The sequence below is a fragment of the Rhododendron vialii genome, chromosome 3a (assembly GCF_030253575.1).
Source record: "Rhododendron vialii isolate Sample 1 chromosome 3a, ASM3025357v1".
Lineage (NCBI taxonomy): Eukaryota > Viridiplantae > Streptophyta > Magnoliopsida > Ericales > Ericaceae > Rhododendron > Rhododendron vialii.
In genome coordinates, this window is record NC_080559.1 from 18585690 (window position 1) to 18598570 (window position 12881).

A 12881-nucleotide genomic window follows, 5' to 3' on the forward strand; every position below is an offset into this window, starting at 1 on the left:
TCTGTTACTGTTATTGAGCATGCAGAATAGGATATGAAGGCTCATTCTCTCTTATTTCATCCTTATTATAGCTAGTTGTAGTAGCTTTCAAGTTGTATCGATTATGGCTGTTTGTAATGGATGCTGCTGCTGCAGCTGTCTGCTCTGGCTTAGAATTTTGAGTGTTTCTTTTGTAGTTTATGCCTAACCATCAGAGGCTGTCGTTGGGATCTCCCTTCGCAGAGGGGGACGTCCTCTGCTCTTGTTTAGTCTTTTCTGCTATGGCTGCTATTCTGTGATTATAGTGACGGCTACTGTGTCTGTTGTTCTGCTGATTCTGCTAGCATTCTTGCCATTGCTTAGGCCTTGTATCCTGTGGCTCCAACCTGCTAGTTGCTGTGAGATTGTTGCCGTATGCTATAGCTGTCTATTTTATTGATGCTTCTTGGCCTATGCGGCTTGTTTTTCTGCTATACAAGTCCATCAATTGCTGATCTGTGTCGTGACTGCTGTTGTTGTTGTCTGCTACTAGATCGACAACACTTAGCTGCTGCTCTGATACTATGATGCTATGCATTTAAGTCATAAACTGTAATGGCTGCTGTTTCAAGCCAAGATGGGCTATTATAGGACTGCAAAATGCTATTTCCTACAGCTACTACGATTGTTTTTGCTGTGCAGTTTAGCAACTGAACTGTATTTTGGCTACTATTGGATTGCTACAAGGTTGCTGTCCAAGATGGTACAAGAATGCTGTCCAAGACGGTGGTTTACCAAGATCAGTTTAAGCTCTGGTTTCTCAACATAATGGAAAGATCATGGAGTTCTGTTTGTGGTTCCCAAGGACCAGTTGCAATTTTATTACTATTGTCATCATGGCTCTTTTCTATTAGTCAAATTGCTCTAAATGAAATTTTGCCATCTATTTTGTATCCCTCTATTAGATGGATGGGAAACAGATGTTCCAATTTACATTTGGCCAAGTCCTATGTAGTCGTTTGGCGTAGGCTATCTTTGTTTACTTTTTATTTTCTTTGTTTTCCTCCTGGGGTATGCCCCTTGTAGGCTGTATATTCGCTTAGCCTCTTTTTTATTTCAAGCTGATTTACCCAAAATAAAAAAAATAAAAGAGGACTTGGCCTTTAGAATAATAAAATATATTTGTCCTCAATGGAATTTTGTGAGCAGCTACCCTTAAGCTCCCATCGGCAGAATCTTGGTATGTTCGGATAATATTATTGTTCAGGTTTTGGATCAATTTGACCAATACATTCACCTTGAGGTGCACATAAATGTGGAAGGGCCCCTTTTTATGCAACTTTTGTGCATGGGGCCAGTAGTTATTTGGGTAGACAAGCCCTCTGGTCTAGTCTGTATCATCTTAACCCCTTCTCCCCATGGATTGTGCTTGGCGATTTTAATGCCATTAGATACCCTAATGAGAAGTTTGGAGGCAATACTACCTGGCCCCCCCATATGCATGAGTTCAACCATTGCCTCTATACCTTGGAACTTAATGATCTTAGGTATACAGGGTATTTTTTCACTTGGGTCTGTAGGGAGGTATTCCCGAACAGGCCCAAGGAGGGCCCGAACACGTGGTAAGAGGGATCATGGTATAACAATAATAGGAACGGTCACCGTGCTAGACGGTGTTCGGCAATATGGACCAGTAACATGAGAAGTCATTTGTCCAGGAAGGTTGTACGGGGTCTAGGTCCGGTTAACATGAGAAGTTATTGGACCAGGAGACTAATAAAGGAACAGTGACATGAGAGGTCCCTAGTCCAAGTAGCTTGTTCAGCAAAGAGAAGGCCGAACAGGAGGAGAGCTCCTAAGAGGGCAGTGGTCCAAATAATTGATAAAGGATCAGTTGCATGTGAAGTGACTGGTCTAGGCAATCTGTTCGGCGATAAGATAGCCGAACAAGGGAAGAAATCCAATCAAATGTTGGAGTAAAGGGAACACTCTGGAAGGGTCCAGAAACAATGGTATTCTGTTAAAGAATAAGATCTCGAGAATGTAGGATCTGGAAAAAATACCCAATGGGAATGGGATGTACGGCTTGGAAAAGAGTCCTACAAGGACTAAGGTAATGAACTGATAAGGGAACGAGAATCCAAGGTATCTTGGGTTTCCTATACAAGGTAGGAAATCTAGGGCAACACGGATATTTGGGCAGCAAGCATCCATGAATCTATAAATATAAGATAAACCTAAAGGTAAAAGGTACGCAAAACGTTGCATTCATATCGTTTTCCAACTGATAATTAGGGTTCTATTGCTAGTACGTGATACTAACTTAGGCATCAGAGGGCCTTTGCCACGAGAGGCAAAGGTGCGCTCACCCCTTGTCTGTTTTACAGATTAGGGTTCCGGCGACGAACTAGGGTTTCGGTGTAAGAGGCAAGAGCAACCGTTGCAATTTGGTGTAGTTCTAAGCACCAATTGTTTTCATCCCCCTACAGGGTCAATAAGCAGGACCCCTCTCATTTTGTCACTACCAAGCTAGACAGAGTATTAGTTAATGAGCAGTGGATGACAACTTATAGTTGTTCCTCTGCCCACTTCCTCACTCCTGGTGTATCTGACCACTCCTTTGCCATTGTGAGCATCAATCCAAGTCCTCAAAAATCTCAAAAACCCTTTAAGTTTTTTGATTTCTTAGATGACCACCCACAGTTCTTGAATGTGGTTCAGAAAGTATGGAGGAGTGTGGTCAATGGAAATCCCATGTTTTGTGTTTGTAAGAAACTCAAGTTGTTGCAACCTGAGTTTAAGCAACTCAATAATAGAGACTTTAGTGATATATCTAAGAGGGTACTTGATACTAGGCAACTTCTGGAGTCCTTATAGAAAGAGCTGGGTACACATCCTACAGATCCCTCTATTATAAGTCAAAAGAGGGTGGTTCATAAGGATCTCCTCACTTTGTTAAGAGCTGAGGAAAGTCTAGCTAAGCAAAAGTCTAGAATTCAGTGGCTCAAATTGGGTGATCAGTACACTTCTTATTTCTTTAAATCTATGAATAATATACGTAATAGAAGTAAGATTTCCAGTTTGGTCATGGACGATGGGTCTCTCACCCATGACAGTAAGGATATTAAATCCAGCTTCGTCAATTTCAACATTGATCTACTAGGTATTGCTCACCCTACATCTTACGATGGGCTCTCAAGGATTCAATAGGTTGTCAGACTAAAACTAGCTGATAGTCAAATGATGGCCATGATTGCTGAAGTTACAGACAACGAAATAAGAGACACCTTCTGGCCTCTTAATCCTTCCAAAGCTCCTGGTCCGGAAGGCTATAATAATGGTTTTTTTATGAAGCTTAGCCTATCATTGGTCATGAAGTCACTGCAACTGTGAAATCATTCTTTAGGTCTGGTCAACTACTCAGAAAACAAATTCTACTATTGTGGCTCTTGTTCCTAAGGTCCCTAACCCCTCTAAGGTAGGTGACTATAGACCTATCTCTTGTTGTAATATAGTCTACTAGTGTATCTCTACAATACTTGCTAGAAGAATACAGTTAGCCCTCCCTAATCTAATTGATCATGTGCAATCAGGCTTTGTTAAAGGGAGAAGGATTGCTGACAATATTTTTCTGACCCAGGAACTCATGAGAGGATACCACAAATCATCCACCCCCCTAAGTGTGCCATGAAAGGGATATCATGAAAACCTATGACAATGTGAGATGGGAATTCCTTTGGGATGTGCTAGCTACCATGAACTTCCATCCTAATATAATTAAATGGCTCCAGGCTTGTGTCACCACTGCTAATTACTCGCTTAGTATTAATGGTGAGGTCACTGGGTACATCCTTGGGAAAAGAGGGCTAAAACAGGGGGATTCTTTGTTCTCCAACCTGTTTGTCATTGTGATGGAGGTACTCACTTGTCTCTAGAGGGAAAATCCCTCCTACCTAATTTTCACTTCCACTCGAGATGTGGTAGTACCAAAATTATCAATCTCTGCTTTGCTGATGATCTAATGATTTTTTGCAAAGGGGATCTAAACTCAGTCAAACACATTCATGATACTCTCACAGAGTTCCAGGAGTTGTTAGGTCTATCCCCTAGTCCTGGGAAGAGTAGCATCTATTTTTCTGGAGTTAATAACAGCTCTAGGCTAGCGATACTGAATGTCTTAGAGTTCAAAGAAGGCACACTACCTGTTAGGTATCTTGGTGTACCTCTTATATCCACTAAGCTCAAAGCCTCTGATTGCCAACGTTTAGTGGATAACATTATTGCTAAAACCAAGTGTTGGACTAACAGAGATTTAACTTATGCTGGCAGGATGTAGTTGATAAAGAATGTCCTTTTTTCAATGTAAACCTATTGGTCCTCTTTATTTATCATTCCAAAAAAGGTGATTAAAGAGGTGGAGGCTATTCTTAGGGCATTTCTTTGGTCAGGCCTTGACCTGAAGAGAACAAGTGCTAAGGTTTCTAGGGAACACCTGTGCTCTCCTAAACAGGAAGGGGGCCTTGTATTCAAATCCATGCAAACTTGGAATAAGGCAGCCATCGCAAAGCATATTTGGTTCCTTATTTCAAGTGGGGAACAGTCCAGGTGGTGTCAATGGGTCAAAGCATATTTAATAAAAGGAAGGAAGTTTCAGAATCTGAAAATTCCTAGGGATTGCACTTGGGTATGGAGGAAATGGTGATGGAGGTAATTGATAAAGAGATCAAGGACACTTTCTGGTCTCTTAATCCTCAAAAAGCACCTGGTCCAGATGGTTACAATGCTGCATTCTTCCATAAAGCTTGGCCTATGATAGGCCATGAGGTGACCTCAGCTGTTAAACTCTTCTTTAGATCTGGTCAGCTTTTGAAGAAAGCTAATGCTACCTTATTTGCTTTGGTACCTAAAGTCCCCAACTCTTCTAAGGTAGGGGACTTCAGACCTATCTCATGCTCAATGTGGTCTATAAATATATTGCTAAAATACTAGCTAACAAAATCAAACCTGTCCTGCCATCCCTTATTGATCCTGCCCAATCTGGATTTGCCCAGGGTAGGAGGATAGTTAATAACATATTACTTACTCAGGAATTTTTGCGGGGTTACCATAAATACTCCTCGTCCCCTAGATGTGCCATGAAGGTGGATATCATGAAGGCTTATGACAATGTCAGATGGCACTTCCTCTAAGACGTCCTTGCCTCCATGAATTTCCATCCTAAGATGATCCAATGGTTGAAAGCTTGTGTTTCCACAGCTAATTACTCCTTATGCTTTAATGGGGAGGCAATAGGGTACATTCCTAGGCAGAAAGGTTTAAGACAAGGTGATCCTTTGTCTTCTTACTTGTTTGTGATAGTCATGGAGGTATTAACTTGTATCCTCAGTGAAAAGTCTCTCGTCCCTGATTTTAAGTTCCATTGGAAATGTGGCTCCACCAAACTTGCCAATCTTTACTTTGCAGATGATCTTATGAATTGTTGCAAAGGCGAGGTGAGCTCCATTAATCACATTAAGAATTCTTTGACTGAGTTTGAGAATTTGTCTGGATTCTCTCCAAGTCCTACCAAGAGTAAACTCTTCTTCTCTGGTGTTAATCCCTCCACAAAAGCTTCCATTATGAACATTTTAGGTTTCCAAGAGGGATCTTTACCAGTAAGGTACTTGGGGGTACCTCTTCTATCCACCAAACTCAAGCACACTGACTGTAAAGTCATGGTTGATAGGATTTTAGCTAAGACCAAATCATGGACACATAGGTACCTGCTTATGCTAGCAGAATTCAATTAATAAAATCAATTCTATTTTCAATGCAAACTTATTGGTCACCCCTCTTTATTATCCCTAAGAAGGTAATCAAGGAGGTTGAATCCATTCTTAGAGCCTTTTTTTGGTTAGGTCTTGACCTTAAAAAGACAGTTGCAAAAGTCTCATGGGACCATCTTTGTTCTCCTATTAAGGAAGGTGGTTTGGGCTTTAAATCTATGGAGGTTTGGAACAAGGCAGCTGTAGCCAAGCACATTTGGTTCCTTATCTCTGGTGGGGAGCAATCTATCTGGTGCCAATGGTTTCTTTTTTTTTTTTGTGTGGGTAAATTAGCTTAAAATTAAAAAGGTTAACCGAATGTACAGCCTACAAGGAGCATACCCCAGGAGGAAAAGAAAAGGAAAAAAAAGAAGATTGAAAAATGTGCGATAACCCATGCACAACTTGCATGGAGAGTAAGGTAGAGTAAGTAAAATTACAAAAGTGCCATGAGTGTTGAGATCATACCTCTGTTGCACTATCCATCTAAGCGGAAGGACAACGGGGTATGATAAGTAGTGATACGAGTAGTAATAACATGTAAGCGAACTACTACCTGGCACATCCTACTAGGCTAGGAGATAAAATAAATAGTCACAATCAGAAATGACCAAATGATAACCAATACTAAGGACTAGCAGCAACATAGCAATTCAGCATCAAGGGAAGCTGAACAGCTACTATAGAGAAACAAGTCACCAAGAAGAGGATCGAACCAGAGATGTGGGCATCCGACGGGGGCCTCACCCTGCACACCACGCCCATTCCATCCGGCCTAATACTCCCTCATCGAAGTCCTAAGGCTCGCCAGAAAACAACCCGCTCTCAACCAACTACCAATCACCACAGACTCCAGAGATGGGATAAGTAAACCAAGATACTAATACTCCAACCAAACCCAGAGAACAAGCATAATACCCACTTCTAAAAGAACAACTACTATAGAGGGACTAGGCACCAAAAAGAGGCTCGAACTGGAGATGTCGGCATCTGACAAGGTTACCCTCCCAAGTACCCTGCACACCACGCCCATTCCATCCAGACTACTACACCCTCAACCTAATCCCCTAGGCTCGCTATAATCTAAAAGCGAGATAGTTCAAGAACCATTAACAGCGCATAACCACCGAATAGTGGTCACTCGAACCACAGGTGAAACCAAGCTGCCCCTTTCAATTAGTGCATAACCACCAATCTAATCAATGACAGCCCGTGAAGCTACCCCTTTCAATCAGTGCATAACCACCAAGGGGTTAAGTCTTACTTATTTAAGGGTAGGAGTTTTTGGAGTGTTAAAACTCCAAGTGACCCCTCTTGGGTTTGGAAGAAAATCCTTAATCTTATATCACTTCTTCAGCCTCACATTAAGTATAAAATTGGGGATGGCCAACTAACCTCTTTGTGATTTGACAATTGGCATCCTCTTGGCCCTCTCTTACCAAAGTTTGTCTGGTAGAATGCTTGGAGCTAAAGCATTACGCGGATTTGCTCAAGGACAACTGGAGAAGAAGCAGAGCTACTAGAACTGTTCGAGGAGACTTCAATGACCATTCGCCCCTACCTAGCAAAAAGGATGTGCAAAATCCGTTAGCTACATGCTTTGGGGAGGAAGAAGAACTATCGCTTAGGACATAATGGTTGTCGCTCCTCGGAACTTCAAGATCTCGGGCAATATTGAGGTGCTCTTCCTCGGGAAGGGCACCTTGATCCATGAAATTTTCTAATGACCTCGGGAAGGAGATACACTTCGGGAAGGAGATATGCTTCGGGAAGGACATACGCATCGGGAAGAACATGAATAGTTTCAGGAATCCAGCACCGCCATGAATCAAGCGACGACGAACGGCATGTCCGCCACAATGCACAATAAAGACATCGAAAACTTGAAAAAAATGAACGAAGACTAAAGAATATAACAAGGAGATCATCATACCTGAGTTTCGTAAGAAGATTCACGTCCAGATTGCTCAAAGTCTTGATCGAAAATAGAGAACGATGGCGGCAGCAGTTCATCGTAGAGAGAGAGAAAGAGAAGTTGCATGTTCTCTCTCCAGCCACCCCTTTTATAGAAGAAGATTCGAAGGGTTGCACGGGAAACAAAGCATCGTGCACCAAGTCTCTGACACGTGTCATCATCAGACGGTCGATGATGAGGGTTCTGCTGGGGAGTCAGAGCGACGAATCATTGGGCCACTGGGGGTCGGACACGTGTCCTTGAAAGGACATTTTGTACCAAACAACTGACATTTCACCTGCCGAGGCTCTCATCAGCTTGAACCATTTTGGCGATGAACGACGCATGGCGTCCAGGGTTGGCATCAATGATCTGACAATTATTGAAGCCGTTTTCTGCTTCGGTTACCTAAGGATAAGGGTTTCTGATGTAACGGTTCACAAGTAGAGTCAACTCCCACGAGCTCTAAAATGTCACTCCCGCGAGTTGAAGGGCTATTGTGGTGGCTTCGGTTAAGGGGTTCGGACACCTCACCGAGCCATGGTGAACCGAGATCTCACAGGTGCATCAGCCCATGACTCAGCGAAGGCTTGGGAATGATCCGGCATTCTACTCGGTTAAACGGTTACGAAGAGGATTTCAGAAGAGGCTTCGGTGACATCTTAAGGCACGAAGTGTGTTCGGCTCGGAGTCCCCGAAGCCGCATAAAGGAAAGTAGTTATTCCAGGAGGATCCCACGAGGTTACACCACATGGGTAATCATTGGGATCTGACCTGGCCATGTGCTCCGTAACCGCCTTATCCCTTACGTCGTATATGATGTCATCCGAGGCGGTTGCCGGAGCGTTCCCTCCACGCGCTAACTTGGAGGCCAAGTAAACCAATGTCTATAAATACAAAGGGATATTGACCTAGAGAGGTATGTCATTCTGCCCTAACTCTAGACCTATAAACTTCTCCTGAGATCTAATTTGATCGTCGGAGGGTCACTGGGCAATCATTGCCCTAGTGACTTGTTGCATGTGTGGCGGCGGAAGCATGAAGCTAGGGAAGAAGGGACAGAACTCGAACCACGGTTAGAATCCCATCAAATCGAATCCCTACACCTTGGCCCACCTCCAATCTACCAAGAAATGCAGATTGGTCCGACTAGCTACGGATAGTGGAACAAAGGGAATGTTAATTTGGGATAGACTATTCCAATCGATTTGTTAGCCACAGACAATTCAGGTCCGAACCGGCGAGTCCCAAACTTGGATCCGAGTTCAAACCCGAATACGAATTCAGATTCTAATCTCAACTCGATTCCCATGAACAGGGAACTCCAAATAATCGATCTTTATACAGTATAAAGTTACATGTTTTTATATAGTAAAGTTACATCTTTTTCGTGAAAAATTCAAAGATTTCAGGAGGCACCAGTTAGAACTCAGTATTAGGTGGATTACAAGTTTCAACATTGAATTTGTGATTGCAAACAAGGAATATCATTTGATTGGACCTTCGAAAACAACAAGAAACCCTGGCACAAAATGATAGCCACAAACACGAGAGAAATTAAAACACAAATGACTAAAACATCAACCAATTTCAAGAAGTTCATCCAAATGACCCCGTAGCCCTCCCCTGAACAATTTGTTTCCCCCCAAGCATTATTCAACACGCTCCAGACAGACAGACAGAGAGACAAAACAAACAGAAATTCCTAATAATCAGTTGTGGGTAGTTGCTCATGAGCATTGTCACCAATTAGGATGTTATCGTAGATAAGCGCAGCAATGGCAGCACCAATAAGCGGGCCCGCCCAATACACCCAGTGGTTGGTCCAGGTCCAGCTAACCACGGCAGGCCCAAAAGAGACTGCTGGGTTCATGGATGCACCATCGAAGGCCCCACCGGCTAAGATGTTGGCACCCACAATGAAACCAATTGCAATGGGCGCAACAATGCCCACGTTACCCTTCTTGGGATCGACTGCTGTTGCGTACACTGTGTAGACGAGGCCGAATGTCATCACGATCTCGAACACAAGTGCATTTGAGGCGGAGACGCCAGAGGAGAGGGAAAATGCAGAAGTTTCCTACAGCAGATCATGGATAAGGTCCAGTTAGTATCATTTCTGGAGCATGGATCGAATTTAATGTGACATATGTACTAGTTATTATTGAATTGGACGCATAAAAGATTAATCTTGACCTCCATAATTGTGGGCCCCATGAGTTTAGTATGGCTTTGGATCGATCCTCTCCAGTCTTGTATTTGGATTGAATCGAACAGTTCAAAATCTCTATCATTAATTAATCTAGACGATCAATGGTTTGGATTTGTAAAGTTTTTTAACAAAAAGATTGATCTCTTACCAGTGAAAAACTATTAACAATTTTCTACCATTGAATGTCAAAATGGATGACTGAGATGTGGACTGTCAGGTCCAGTCCAAATACAGGACTCTGAGACAATCCGAACCATTTAATAACCTTCGTCAAACTCAAATTCTCCTATAGCATTAGAAAAATGAGATTGCTGAAAAAAGAAATCACCGCAACTAGTATTTATTGACAGGTGATATTAACGTTCAATTGTAAATCATCATGTCCCAGTGAATGAGAATATTGGTGGAACGGATTGGATCACACGTGGTTAATTTGAATGGTGAGGTTCACCTTTTTTTCTTTTTTCTTTTTTTCTTTTGATAATTTATCATGCCGTTATCACGTGTCAATGATTACATGTTACTCCGTATTGAAATATTGGGAAAAGCTGTGACATAAGACTCAAATGACGGTAATTATTCATTTCGTCTTACCAATCCTCCGGTGGCGCACTTGAGAAGCAAGCAAGCAACAACTGAACCCAGCAACTGAGCAATCCAATACAAGATGCCCCTCAATAGGGTGATGTTGCCACCAAGAAAGGCCCCGAATGTCACCGCGGGATTAACGTGACCTCCTGAAATATTTGCACCAACCGAAATCGCCACAAACAGAGCAAACGCATGAGCTAACGCCGCAGCCACAAGGCCGGCTGGAGTCGTCGACCCATCGTCGGTTAGCTTGTCTGTCAAATTCATGCACCAATTTATTAGTGCTTAATTAATTTCGCACGAGTCAGTTAACGTTTAATCCATAAACTAATTGTTCATGGAAACATAGAAGACAACGGCAACATAATTGATTAGTACTTATTAGGATGATGCAATGTAGTTGTTACTTGTTAGGCCCATTCCACATTTCAAAATAAGTAGTTAAGAAATAAGGACATATTTTCAAGTTTAAAAATAATGGATTTACGAAAATATTTTTTCAATTTCTTTTGCAGGGTTAGATATATCTTATCGAGAACTATAAAACTAGATCCATATTGCATTTTTTTTATTTTAGTAAGTCTGTTATTTTTAAGCTTAAAAATTACAAATAAAAACTTATTTTTTAAGGGGGTAAACCGAAATGGCACATTTACTCTTCTGACTTGACCTTCTTCTTTTTTTCATCACATCATACAACATGATTTATTCAATCACTGCAGATGAAAAATTTTGCGGATGAATAGATGTTTTTATTATTATTAAGATCTAAGTTATTTATTAGAAATTGAACCAACCATCGAGCTCTTATTTCAGCAAAAAAAACATGTCCATTTATTGAAGTGCATGCAATACACATTGCCCTCCATCAGCTTAGGAAGGGGTGTGGAAGAGCGCTTTGGGTATGTTTTTCTCATCACTTATTGTGTAGAATTCGTGTACTTTGTGGTACATTATGCACGTTCTTTCTAGTTAAATAAAAAATTTAGACAATGTTGGCATGTTTCGTTTGTGTGTTTCATTCTTTTCTTTACACCAAAGTTAATGACAGACACCTGATTGATAAAAAAAGGACTACTCCTCATCCTAAACTAGAATATATATGATGTCTTTAGAAAGAACTTACTGAAGGCCATGCCGGAACCTTCCCCTGCAAAAACAAAAATGAGCATTGAGATGAACTCAGCCAATGCTGCCTTGAGAGCGTCGGGGTGGCTTGCCTCTCCCGGATTCCCAACAGCAATTTTGTATATTGGCATTTTCCCCCCCTTGTTTTGTTACCTTCTTCAACTTAAAAATAAGAAAATATTGCACAAAGCCCTTTTGTTGCTTGGATCTCGCTCTTGCTAACTCTGTTTGTGTGTGTAGCTCACTTGATAAAATTAGTGGGGAGCTCCCCTACCCCTATATATACATACCTAAAATAACGGTCCAAGAACTGGTCCAACCGGTTGCCCGTTACAAACTTCGAGTCATCTTTTACTCTATTATGGAAAGCCACCTGTCGGTGTCATTTAACAGCTAAGGAGCCGCCCAATAGTTCGTCATGGTCATCCCAATCTTGTGGTGGTGATTTAGTCTTGGCCCCACTTAGTCGGAGATCGTGCGGTTGGGTGACCGACCAAATGACGTGATGGGCCCACAATAATATGGTCGATCTACTACTACTACATTTTGAAATGCAAACCTCATGGCCGTAGCGAATAGCGAGATGGCCGGCCAATCACGGGATTTATATTACCGACCATCACATTACAAATTACTACGTTGTGAAATTGTGTGTATCGTCTACTCCTATTTGTGAAAACCAAATAGAGGAGTATTACAAAACACAAATGTAACGCACAATTGTGGACATCATGATATCCGAAATCAATCAATGCATATGGATTATGCATGTGATCATGTATAACGATCCAAAACCTTTGTGTCCCATATTTTACACTGAAATTGCGTTGTTAATATTTTTTTCTCGATAAATGAATATAAAGGCCAATTTTGCGCACCTCGAGTAATTTCGAAGCTAAATTAATGACCAGACAAATTCCCTCTAGTGGTCTCAAAGTTTAGACTATTTGACCACTATGAAATTCATATATGCGCTCTCTTGAAAAATAAACACTTAGACCTTGTTCATTTGGAGGTCTCAAAACCCTTGAGATTTCCTTAACCATACTCTTCTCTCTCTCTCTCTCTCTTGAACGAAGTGGTTCACTACCAGACAAAGTAAAGTCCATCTTTTGCGTGCTGGATTTTGGATCAATCTCCATGTATGTATTCTTCGATACAGTTTTACATTTAAATTTTCTTCCATTATGTCGAAGTTTAGAAGAGTTTTTTTTTTTTTTTTTGTTGAAAATTC

The 12881-nt window shown here is 41.5% G+C and overlaps 1 protein-coding gene across 1 annotated transcript; it reads right to left on the bottom strand.

The window, feature by feature from the left end:
* Window positions 1-9180: 9180 nt before the first annotated feature.
* On the bottom strand, window positions 9181-11905 carry LOC131319548 (aquaporin TIP1-2). The gene is made up of 3 exons (XM_058349848.1): window positions 11646-11905; window positions 10523-10773; window positions 9181-9796 (listed from the first exon to the last, which is right to left on the bottom strand). The coding sequence occupies exons 1-3, from the start codon at window positions 11776-11778 to the stop codon at window positions 9422-9424; spliced, it is 759 nt and encodes a 252-aa protein (XP_058205831.1). The 5' UTR covers window positions 11779-11905; the 3' UTR covers window positions 9181-9421.
* Window positions 11906-12881: the final 976 nt, after the last annotated feature.

Excerpts from the sequence above, each read along its gene's own strand:
- LOC131319548 (XM_058349848.1), bottom strand. The coding sequence starts at position 11,778 with ATGCCAATATACAAAATTGCTGTTGGGAATCCGGGAGAGGCAAGCCAC. Across the intron at positions 10,774-11,645 it reads AGGTTCCGGCATGGCCTTCA|ACAAGCTAACCGACGATGGG; the intron begins GTAAGTTCTTTC and ends TGAATTTGACAG. Across the intron at positions 9,797-10,522 it reads AGTGCGCCACCGGAGGATTG|GAAACTTCTGCATTTTCCCT; the intron begins GTAAGACGAAAT and ends GATCTGCTGTAG.